A 12,423-nucleotide genomic window follows, 5' to 3' on the forward strand; every position below is an offset into this window, starting at 1 on the left:
TTTGTCTCAATAAATCAAACTCAAGACTGGACTCGTTTTAAGATTGATGTATTACTTATAGTCACAAAAGGTGTAGCTGCATATATACACTGACATTTTCTTCATAATATTTGGATGGTTTGAGAACGAGGGGGCGTAGAATTTGTCTGTATACACAAATTACCTTTTTAAAAGACATTTTACTTTTCTGTATTACACGCGACAAACGATGCCACTGTCCTTCAGAAAACCACAGTACGCCTTGAGGAGAGTACACTCCTTCCAGATGAATTTCATTTACCAGTTTTCTTACATGTTTCTTCTGTGTCGTGAAGGGATATAACTTTTGAAGAAGTAATGTCAATTCTCAAGTGCAAAAGTCAGAAAGGTGGATAATAAAGTCAGGCTGAGTTCCTATTTACTTGGTGAGGTCTTTCAGGTACTGCACACCCTGACTTGTGTAATCAGTTGCTTTTGTTGGAGCCTCCGAAAGAGCTGAAATTGTCCACCGAACTCCTGCAAAAAAAATACACACAAAAACCCTACAATGTTTTGAATTTGAGACATGAAAAAAAAATACAAACTCTCAACCAAAGCAATAATACTGATCTTTTCTCTCACAAATCTTGTAATGGTAAAGGTTAAATTAATTATTCTCCCATTTAAATGATAACAACAATACTGTTTCTAACTAGGGAATTAGACAACTACATTTTCCCACCTGGCAGTAATAAACAAAAACACATGACATTAGAAAATTTGTACTCTCTTTGACATAAAAGATAAAGAAAGAAAAGAACAAGCTTTTTATTTAGTTCTTACCAGAGTTCCACGCTTGAACAGGTGAAAATTCAACCTTGGGCATAGTCGGAATCTGAGCCTGAGAGAGATTGTTCATTTGAAACAGATCAGTTCAAAGCTTTTCAGTCGTACAGATTATACTGCATTCGCATATATTCCAACAAGATAAGTGAAATATGACATTATGGATGACCACTCTTCGCTCATCATGTTACTCAACACTATGCGGTGACACTCATCAGTCACAACATTGCATTTTATAAAATAACAATAAGACCATTTTTATCTTTAACTAGTGCAACTTTACCGTGATTACTCATCTTTCCATAATTGAGAACGCAGCAGAATGAAAGTAAGTGGATATGTGAACAATAACTATCTTTGTGTCACTTTGCATTGCAGCTGGAGCTGACTGCGTAAAGTGTCTTGTACATCTGACTTGGACAGTGTCATCAGACGAGTCATTCTGTATGTGCTTCTTACAGGATTTGCATGTTCAAATGGACCCATGCAAATGATTGTTTAAAAAAGTAAATGACGTTTAGTTGTTTTAGACGGGGGACTGTGATCGAGGTTGACTGTCGAAAATCTGATTTTGAATTTAACTAAAGCTTTGTCAATAAATAATTAAAGCCAAAGTTTTCATTGACAAAATTAAATTCAATTAGTTCAAGAAGAAAATCGATTACTGCAAGCAGTGGATGATTAGATTGTTGTTACTTTCTGTTATTAAATTATCTGCACTGATTTGTGACTGACATAGCTGAGGGCTGATGACTGGCGTACTGTGAATATTTATGTCATAGGTAAAATGCTGTGAGATGGCAGTTTGTTTAAAAAAAATCCATTAACTGATTGCATGAATCATTAAAAGCATTCTCAAGGGGGCTTACTGCCTACTGTAAGTTGACTGTCTGATATATTATCCTTCTTTGTGTTGTATTGTGATGCCAACTAGCTGTGATTCAGAGCCATCCACTTTGTTAGTGTTAAAGCAGTAAGTGTATTTGTACCTCCACACCAAAGTACTTTGTCCATTCCTCTATAGCAGGGGGTATAACAGCCTTGGCCTTTTCCAGGGCTTTTGATCCCTGCTCACTGCTTCCCAACAGACCAGAGTCACAGGCAACGTAGACAGCTCCTCCTGCAATCGCCACCTTGGTAGCCAGTCTGGAAATGAAAATTAAATGGAGTCAGGCTTATAGCCAGAAATCACCTCATTTGCATCTAGTCAAAAACACCCGACATCGATACGGTTACATGTTTCTATTACGTACACCCCCTAAATGTACAATTTAATGCTAGAAAGTGACAGTATTTATATAGCAGTAACTTCTGATAAAACATAGCCTTAACTAACGTTAGCGACGTAATGAATTAGGTATATTGGACCGTCCAAATTCAATAGATAGGAACAGCATAAAATATTGTTACACGCGATTATTGAACTAATTATTTAAAGTGGCAGAAATGACAGCTGGACAGACTGAATGCTAACTAGCATCATTTAGCTAATATTATCAAGCAGCTAGTACCTAGCTACAATGACGTAAGGACAATTATCAGTGAATTTGTAAATACTTACTTTACCACAGGCAGAATCCTTGCCGCCATGATCTCCAGCCGTGCAGCTTCTCTTTATGCACTTTCACTTTAACTAAGCACAGCAAGAATAAGGAGAAGTGAAGGTTAGCCTGTTAGCTACACTGAAGGACAACCCAGCACACAGAAGCCTTGTCAATAAAGTTTCTTTCTTCTTCATTGTAGCTTTTATTGGCGGTTGGTAAAACAACCAATGTGCGCATTACCGCCACCAACCGGTAAGGAGTGAGGCTCAAGAATAATATGTACAATATTCTAACACAAATAAACAAAACCAATGCAAAACCCACATTAAAAAAAAAAAACATTTCCCTTCAATCATGTAAACTCTAGACCGTAAATGTAAATTAAAATGTGATTACTTGTAAATAAAATTGCTACCCCCCCCTCCACACTCTTATATGGAACCGCCCATTAGCCAATAATCCACTTTATTTTGAGCCCTAAAACTGAGGAGCTTTAATTCCTAAACTAATCTTTTTGTCACTGGTTACTGAGGGTATTGAGTTTAATATAACCTTTGAGGACTGTTGCTGTTCGTTTATTGCCTCACTTCACGAACATGTGTCTTCCTGTTTTCCAGACGCAGAGATGCGGAGCGACTGCTGGAGGCGGTATATCCAGTATTTATAGGAAGAGCTAAAGTTACATAAAGTGCATTGAGCCACTAGTTTCTGAGACGCTGCGACTTGCAAATAAGTTTCCAAGATGAGAGCTTTTACTAAAGTCCTGGTAGCGAGTGTGTGTGTTGCTTACGTAGCTGTGAAGTGGACTGCACCCAGGTTCAACGCAGGTAAGACAGATGCACCTGCAACAGCAAAGTGGTTATGGATTGTTCTTGTTGTTTTAACTTATTCAGAAAGTTAAAATCTAGGCTAATTTAGCTGTAAGTAACACTCCATACATGCTCCTGCATCATCGGACTCATTCTGCAGTATGCAGCCTTGGACCTGGACCTTGTAAACCTCTGTCACTATCCAGGTGGTGGGTGCTATTTATATGTGGTCAGATAGTAAACCTTAATTTAACCTTTAACATGCATGCATGAGAAGTATTGACAAAAATACAGTACACATACAGCATACCCATAATTAATTCACAATCAAAAGATTTATTAGTATCTTGAACTAACCTTCAGGTGTCTGAGACAAATGAATGTGTCTTGTGTAGGTTACAGCTTATTTCAACAGTAAACTGCATTCCCCAGCACAAAGTTAGTATGAGGGACTTTTAAAGTCCGCCTTTCCTGTCACATATTGGATCCGTACTGTAGAGAAGACTTATTCATGGAGATGTATGCTGATGCCTTTGAGATGCCAGTGAAGACCAGCTCACCTTAACTCACAGTGATGAGTTTGGTGTGAGTGACAGAGCGGTAAACAGCCTCCAGGGGTTTAAGAATAGTAACAGCAGCACGAGCACACAGGATATCTCAGGAACGCAGAAACAGGCAGTGTTTCTGTATAATTTGAATTTTTAGTTTTCCATGTTATTTATAATCATGCACTGTATCAAATATATCTCAGTTTACAGTATAGATGGGATTCAGTACTCCACTAGTTTGTGCCCTTGTGAAATGTACACATTTTGGCCTTTTGGAGTTTAGCACAAGCTGTACAAGTACAATTTATGTATTTATGAATCAGTAGTTATTAACGTCACCAGTGTAACCAGTGGAAGCACCTGACCAGTCTTCTATATTGAGGGCATTTTGCCTAAAAGTAGAATTAAAAATGCATATTAGTGCTGTAGTAATAACAGGAGCGCTAAGGTGAAGGAGCCTTAGGGCATCATCTTAGTTGTCACCACAAAGAGACTTTCTTATGTTTAACTTTTTTAAGTTAAACATAGAGAGAGCTACTAAGAAGGCAGAGCTGGAGCAATGACAGTAGCTATGGATCAATTATCAAACATTTTCCATGATGTGAGGCAGTGAATATTAAAAACTTCAACCATGTCACTTTTCTTAACAATAGGCCCATTTTCACATTTAATTGCTGATGGGAGCAGTGTGAGGTAGTGAGGTAAACAGCGATGGCACAGCCCCTCTTCTCTCTGTTAGTCAGTGTCTGTGCCAGACTTTCTTACAATGGATCAAAGTTTACTTCTGTTAGATGTTGGCTAAAGATCAGGTGAAAACCAGCAACTGGATCCTGAATGTTTTGTAGTGTAAGTAAAATATTAGAAACATATAAATGGAATCATGTCTGTGTCTTGGTTGAAGTGTGTTAATCCAGGTGATATAAATCACCTATTACTTATTATAATTAATTGTTTATTCATGAGAATTACATCAATTCATGGAGGACTGGACAAGATTTTTTTCAACTTTGGTGTGGTTAGTTTGGACACCAGCTGACTCAAGACAGGCATCTTTTGGATAACCAATCTAAACTAAAGTTGCCAGTGATAAGTGCCTCAGCTGATGCGTAGGATTACTCCATGTTCTTTCCTGTAGTGTTTCACCAGCTGCAGGTGGGAGCTTACAACAGTGGCCTCACCACTTGTGGGAACATTTTTTTATTGACTTTGTTTTAGTTTGGGTTATCATTCTGATCTTTCATGTATGTATTGAAAACAACCATAAAAATCTCATAGTGCTAGTGGAAAAAGTATGTGAACCCTTGGAATGAATAACTGGTTGTACCCCCCCCCCAGCAGCAGTAAGTTCCACCATGCGCTTCCTGTAGCTGTAGCTTTTTTGTGTGTGATTATTTTAGGCACATCATATTAATACTCCTGACTTAGAAGATCAAAGATCGAATCATGTTTTATGACAAATTAATGCAGAAAACCACAACATTTCAAAAAGTTCACCTACTTTTTCTTCCCACTGTAAATGTTTATATAAAATGAACCTGCACATGTAACTTGTTGTAATTGTCTAATGTTATCAATCACCAGTATTGTTCACACTTATATAAATGAGCCTTTATGTTTGTGCGTTTAGTATATCTATGAATGTGTTTCAAAATAAAACTGTATGAATTTGTTTCAGAATCTCTCAGAGGTGCCAGGGTGTTGGTGACGGGGGCCAGTTCGGGGATTGGAGAACAAATGGCCTATCATTATGCTCGCTTTGGAGCCCAGATAGTTATAACAGCGAGGAGAGAGAAGGTGTTGCAGCAGGTCAGGGAACTTTCATAACATGGACTGTAAATGGTATCAGACCTCATACTTATTTTTTAACTACAAATGTGTCATTTATTTGAGGAGTTTTGTGTTCATCATTTCACATTCACAGAAATTGAGTATGACAGAAAACAGCATTAAAAAAATGGATTTATATTATATTGTATTGATAGCAGTGTTGCAGTATTCATCTTTGGTTGTATTGCAGGTGGCAGAGAAGTGCCTGAGTTTGGGAGCCCAGAAAGCTCTTTACATAGCGGCAAACATGGGCAACGAGTCAGATCCTGATAAAGTGGTAGATTTTGCTGTGGAAAAGCTTGGAGGCCTGGATTATCTGGTTCTCAACCACATTGGCTCAACTTCCTTTGGCATGTGGGATGAAGATGTAGAACACATTAGGTCGCTTTTTAAGGTATGAAGGTTTAATGTAGCGTCCTGGTGGTCTGTCAGTACTTATGATAAGGGCAGTGCACTGATCTCTGTATATCTGTGTCCTTTACAAAGGTCAACTTCTTCAGCTATGTTCAGATGGCTAAAAGAGCTTTGAACGCCCTTGAACAAAGTAAAGGCTCAGTGGTGGTTGTGTCGTCACTTGCAGGTACATTTGTTACAAACTTTTTATTTGATTGTTGTTGACAGCAAACTGTAAAACATATATTTATGTACAGTATGTACACATGTATACATCCACAGATTATTAGAGTAATAGCAGCAATAGTATTAGTTTGGCTTCTTTCCTTTCAGATTTAAAAAATGTAAAGAATACTTGGCTGCAGTTAAGTAGCATTTCTAGGACTCTCCGTCTTATCACATCTGTTACCTTCATTAGCAGTTTTAACACATCAGACAGGATGCTCCTAATTTTAGCAATATTTCTCAGGTGGAAGAAGGCAGTTCTAGAGATTTCTTTTATGTATGAAGTAAGGGTGATAGCCTGGTCAAATATAAATCCAAGATTCTTCACAGTATGACTTGAGGGCAATGTTATGTCGTCTAGGGTGAGAATATGAATAGACATCGTGTCTCTGAAGTTTTTAGGACCAAACAAAATAACCTCTGTCTGAATTTAGGAGTAGAACATCAGAGGACATCCAGGTCCTTGTGTCTTTTAAGCATGCTTCAAGTTTGACTAATTGATTTGTTTCTTCCGGTTTCATAGATACATTTAGCTGGGTGTCAGCTGAGTGATCAGATGAGTTTAATCCTAAAGTATAATCTTGAGAAGTTCCTAGTATGTATGCACACAGTAGTTAAGAAAAGATTTGTGTGAGTGTAGGCATTTTTAAATTAACCCCAAAAAAGTAATAATGGAGTCTTATATTTCACACCTGACAACAATGATCTGGAAGACGTAATAATATAAATTCATTTGTGCTTCACAGGTAAGATGCCCAATCCTTTCACGGCACCGTATACCTCAACAAAATTCGCTTTGAATGGCTTCTTTGGGGTCCTTCAGCATGAGCTATCCATGAAGAAGAGTAATGTGTCCATCTCTATATGCACACTGGGGCTCATTGACACTGAGTCAGCTATGAGGAAAGTCAGGTCTGTGAAGTCGACTGTAAATGCAAAAGCTCAGTTTGATAGGATTTATAGTGTTGGTTTATGATTGATCTTTCTGTGCTACCCACAGTTGTTAAGTATAGTATTTTCCTGCATTCTAGGGGAGTCATTGATGCACCAGCTTACCCTGCCACAGAAGCAGCCTTGAACATTATCATTACAGGAGCAACAAGACAGCCGGAGCTCTACTACCCCTGGTTCACTTACATTATGACTCTCACTAAAGACTGGTTTCCCTCTGTCACAAACTACGTCGTCCAGAGCACCTACAAATATAAGCCCTAAAAAGGTTTAGCTGTAGTACCATGATACAGTACATGTTCCCAATTAATGACATGGATATTGGGCCCCAAGGGATATTATATTTATGTGCAATTCCAATAAAATAAATTACATAAAAACAGAATGCAGTGGTATAATGAGGGGGGATTTATCATCTTTTGTACATGTGGATTGAGAGAGGGGTAAGGGAAGGTTTGCATCTGCAAATAAATACCCCCCTTACACTACAGTGTCACAGTTCTTTTGGCATTGGGGTTGTATAATGTATTGAAACACACTGGGAATGATGTTATTGTAGACAGCCCTGCCTGTAATTTCCTTCATATTATGGTTCACTCGGACCTTTTGAGCTAATCCTTAACTTTTTACTTGGTAAATCATGTTCCTCACAAAAACTGAACCTTGTTCACTTTCCCTCATCTTGCTTTTGGGAGAGGTCCAGTAATAAATTCCACAGGGGAGAAAAGCTCTTCACTTTTATTTGTTTCATTTTTACCGACCTGAAATGGATTCAAGGGTTGAAAGGTGAATAAGAATGACATGCAAGAGTAGTAATCTGACTGGAATGGTAAATGGCACTTATATAGCTCTTTTCTACCTACAGTAACTGTCACTCAAAGTGCTTTTACACTGCGTCTTATTCATCCATTCGCACACACAAGCACTCACACACCGATGGCAGAGCTGCCATGCAGCTGACCTGACTGCAGGGGCAACTTAGGGTTCAGTATCTTGCCCAGGGGACACTTCGACATGTGACCGGAGGAGCTGGGAATCGAACTGCTACGACTACTCTACCTTCTGATCCACAACCACCCCAAGAAGAAGCCTTTATTTGTCATATATTACATGTACATGTTACAATGAAATGTGTCCTCTGCAATTAACCCATCATGCATTTAAGCCACATACAGCACCCACTGCAGTCATATACTCCAACCAGTCATAACCAAAAAACTATTATTACTTACTTAAGTCAAAAGTGTTGGAAATTGTCTCTCTAACCAAATACTTGTGGGCCTGCCTATATCTGTGATCTGTGCATTTCTTATTCACATTAATCATCTAGTCAGCAAATATTATGGAAATTTAACCCAATCAATTATTCTGTGTTTGACTTGTTTAGCAATGTGTCACTCATTCATTTTAATGTTTTCTTGAATTTGCATATTGACATATTGGTAATCATACAAATATATAAATAAAAACTATTTTTAAAGTTCTGCTTTCTAGTATCTAATTGGTATTTAATGAATTTGAATGCTTCTGTTTTGGTGTTTACCACACGCTGGGCGTAGTAGCCGCAAACCGGAAGTATTTGTGTTTGGACTACAAAACGCAGGACGGAGTCAGGAAGGATTAACCTATAATCTATAATCTATATGTTTATGGGAAGGGTTAACCTATAATCTATACATTTATGGTCTATGGGAAGGGTTAACGACTGTTAAATAGCACTTGATCCACTAATCACCTCTCAGTGAGCTTCTAGGTCTGTGTCGCACTTTTATAAAACCACAACTACCGTCAAGTTTCCAAGATGAGAACTTTTACTAAAGTCCTGTTAGCGAGTGTGTGTGTTGCTTACACAGCTGTGAAGTGGACTGCACCCGGTTTTAACCCAGGTAAGAGCTGCAAGACCGAAGTCACGGTGATCTGTGCCGGAGTTAGTGGCTGCTCATAGTCATATGACGACTTATTGTTAAAGAGCCTTTAAAACAGTTCAACCCGGTTTCGTGGGAACTAAGACGCCATATCATATCATAATATATCATATCTTAATATATCATATCATAATATATCATATCATAATATATCATATCTTAATATATAAAATCATTCCAAGATCCATATTGCATTGACGTGTGGCCAGGATTGTGCAACCATGAATGCATGTGGCACTGACACTGTTACACAACTCAGTGTTAGTGTTATAAAATCCACAGCATGTTCATTATCCTGGCAACGACGTTACTGAACATGATCAAATGCAGGCGTCACACCATGGGTTTGAACAGTGAAACGATGATGGACCAAGTGTTGTTTATGCCTTCTGCTCTGTGCTGAACAACATATCTGTGTGTATTAATGGGAGCGATGTGCATTTAGGAAAGAAGGGGCAGAGTGTGCAAAGTATCAGCTGTAATCTGGCATGTTTTCTGCTTGTTACCAGAGAAATTAAAGGATTTGTCCGTGTTGTCAGAGTGGATATAGCCTAGTTTCCACAAGGAATGAATTCACCTAGTTTTAGTCCACTGATTAATCTGCCTGTGCCTGGAGTTCTCCTCATGTCTCGTTATTTCTGCATGTTCGCATGGTTGATCACACCACATTTATGTGAATTCATGAAAAGCAAAAAAAAAAAAAAAGCTGATTTTATGTGTCTCCTGCAATATGCGCCAACTCCTCCAAGGATAAGAGGCTGAGCTGGAAAAGTGTCTTCATGCCCTTTCACCGGAATCAGCCTATGAAGGACTTTGATTGGGTTATCTTTTTATGGTAAAGGTTCTACATGCTGAATGGTTCTTGATAAAATAGGTAGATAACAAGTCCGGTATCCAAGCCTGTATCAGCGCCAAACTAATGTGAATGTTTGACAACTGTGCTGACAGCAAATTTGCCCTTTCAGTACAAAATGAATATACCTTTATGTTTGTGCGTTTAGTTTATCTATGAATGTGTGTCAAAATATAAACTAATAAAACTGTATGCCTTTGTTTCAGAATCGCTCAGAGGTGCCAGGGTGTTGGTGACGGGGGCCAGTACGGGGATTGGGGAACAAATGGCCTATCATTATGCTCGCTTTGGAGCCCAGATAGTTATAACAGCGAGGAGAGAGAAGGTGTTGCAGCAGGTCAGGGAACTTTCATAACATGGACTGTAAATGGTATCAGACCTCATACTGTGATGCTAATGAAACAATAAGTAGCATTTCGACATATGTATTTTCTATTTTGTCACTTAGTTGAGGACTTATTATTTCATAGAAATCTGGTAAAACAGAAAACAGCATCCGCTATTAAATGTAAAAAGTTTTTTTTTTGTGTTGAAGTAGCAGTATGAGGTTAAAAGTGCTTGTTTGTATTGCAGGTGGCAGAGAAGTGCCTGAGTTTGGGAGCCCAGAAAGCTCTTTACATAGCGGCAGACATGGGCAACGAGTCAGATCCTGATAAAGTGGTAGATTTTGCTGTGGAAAAGCTTGGAGGCCTGGATTATCTGGTTCTCAACCACATTGGCCCAACTCCTTTCAGTATGTGGGATGGAGATCTAGAACACACCAGGTGGCTGTTCAAGGTATGAAGGTTTAATGTAGCGTCCTGGTGGTCTGTCAGTACTTATGATAAGGGCAGTGCACTGATCTCTGTATATCTGTGTCCTTTACAAAGGTCAACTTCTTCAGCTATGTTCAGATGGCTAAAAGAGCTTTGAACGCCCTTGAACAAAGTAAAGGCTCACTGGTGGCTGTGTCGTCACTTTTAGGTAACTTTCTCTAAATGCCAATAATGTGTAGTTAGCCATCTTTATTTTCTGTTTTAATAAAAAAAAAAAAAGAATAATTGATTGTACAAAACATTTTTAACAATGATAAAAAGTAGTGGAATCTGTTCTGGGACTTTCAATCATATCACATTTCTTATCCTAACTAGTTTCCTTTTAAGGACTAGTGGAGTTTTTACTATTGTCTAAGTCCTCAGACTGAATTGACTCAACATTAAGTTAAGCCTCCATCTGCTACGGATCACATTGTGTGATTGGAAGCTCCAGAATAGCTATTTAATGGACCTCTAGGCAAGTCTATTTTTTTTTCAAATGGAGTCTGACAAAGATGATCTGCAAAACCTGACTGTTAATATGTATTTGTGCTTCACAGGTAAGATGCCCACTCCCTTTACGGCACCGTATACCTCAACAAAATTCGCTTTGAATGGCTTCTTTGGGGTCCTTCAGCATGAGCTATCCATGAAGAAGAGTAATGTGTCCATCTCTATATGCACACTGGGGCTCATTGATACTGAGTCAGCTATGGAGAAAGTCAGGTCTGTGAAGTCTACTGTAAATGCAAAAACTCCGTTTGATAGGATTTATAGTGTTGGTTTAGATTCTACAATGTATGTATTTTTCTGTATTTCAGGGGAGTCATTGATGCACCCGCATATCCTGCAGCAGAAGCAGGTTTGAACATTATCATTACAGGAGCAACAAGACAGCCGGAGCTCTACTACCCCTGGTTCACTTACATTCTGACTCTCACTAAAGACTGGTTTCCCTCTGTCACAAACTACATCATCCAGAACACCTACAAATATGTCCCATGATATCAGCCACTATGCACTATGATAAATTCGTTTATTACATGGGTATGTAATAGGGTCAGCGCGTTATAATGTATAGAAATACACAGGCCCATGAAGATTCATATTTTAGAGAACTCTATAATTGATGTAGTCTTTTATCTTCATATTGTGATTTACACAGACATTGTTGATCAGGTCTTAAACATTCCAGGTTGAAAATCATGTCTTTAACTAAACTCGACCTTGTTCTCTTATTGCCATCTTGCTTTTGGGAAAGGTCCAGTTATAAAAGTTTACAGGGGAGAAAAGCTCATCACTTGGGTTTGTTTCATTTTTACCTACCTCAAAGAGATTTAAAAGGGGGCTGTATACGTTACACATTGTTGGAACTGTGTGGTAGGAATGACAGCCTTTGTAAAGGTGAGAATTAAATATTTTTCCCTAGTCATAAAGTTTTTTTTGTTCTTTCTTTACTGTAAATATAACAAGAAATAACAGGTACAGAACAATTATGAACTCATTTAATCTTGCATTTACCGATTACTGCAGAATTATTTGAAGTATCTTATTATTCATTACTAAATCTTTTTGATACATGCGATTTATTTCAAATCCTCGTCCATCCAAACTTCCTGTACATATTTAGTTCTGTTGAAGATGCATTAATCTGAATAGAACAGTAGCCTTAATACTCGTACTCATAGTAGTAGAATAGTAATGTCCACTTGAGGGCAACAGTGCCGAAGCTGCCGAGTGAGATTACTCC

At 38.3% G+C, this 12,423-nt stretch overlaps 3 protein-coding genes across 3 annotated transcripts; 2 read left to right on the top strand and 1 right to left on the bottom strand.

Moving 5' to 3' along the window:
• Positions 1-32: 32 nt before the first annotated feature.
• micos13 (mitochondrial contact site and cristae organizing system subunit 13) lies at positions 33-2,530 on the bottom strand. Its single transcript, XM_026344902.1, has 4 exons — positions 2,366-2,530; positions 1,794-1,950; positions 802-859; positions 33-495 (listed from the first exon to the last, which is right to left on the bottom strand). Exons 1-4 carry the CDS (start codon positions 2,392-2,394, stop codon positions 398-400), a joined length of 342 nt encoding a protein of 113 aa, XP_026200687.1. The 5' UTR covers positions 2,395-2,530; the 3' UTR covers positions 33-397.
• A 281-nt stretch (positions 2,531-2,811) lies between these two features.
• Positions 2,812-8,044, top strand: LOC113151847 (hydroxysteroid 11-beta-dehydrogenase 1-like protein). Its single transcript, XM_026344733.1, has 6 exons — positions 2,812-3,175; positions 5,381-5,511; positions 5,723-5,926; positions 6,019-6,112; positions 6,897-7,062; positions 7,182-8,044. Exons 1-6 carry the CDS (start codon positions 3,091-3,093, stop codon positions 7,363-7,365), a joined length of 864 nt encoding a protein of 287 aa, XP_026200518.1. The 5' UTR covers positions 2,812-3,090; the 3' UTR covers positions 7,366-8,044.
• Positions 8,045-8,670: 626 nt separating this feature from the next.
• LOC113150652 (hydroxysteroid 11-beta-dehydrogenase 1-like protein) lies at positions 8,671-12,105 on the top strand. Its single transcript, XM_026343264.1, has 6 exons — positions 8,671-8,987; positions 10,086-10,216; positions 10,453-10,656; positions 10,749-10,842; positions 11,234-11,399; positions 11,495-12,105. The coding sequence occupies exons 1-6, from the start codon at positions 8,903-8,905 to the stop codon at positions 11,676-11,678; spliced, it is 864 nt and encodes a 287-aa protein (XP_026199049.1). The 5' UTR covers positions 8,671-8,902; the 3' UTR covers positions 11,679-12,105.
• Positions 12,106-12,423: the final 318 nt, after the last annotated feature.

The sequence above is a fragment of the Anabas testudineus genome, chromosome 4 (genome assembly GCF_900324465.2).
Source record: "Anabas testudineus chromosome 4, fAnaTes1.2, whole genome shotgun sequence".
Lineage (NCBI taxonomy): Eukaryota > Metazoa > Chordata > Actinopteri > Anabantiformes > Anabantidae > Anabas > Anabas testudineus.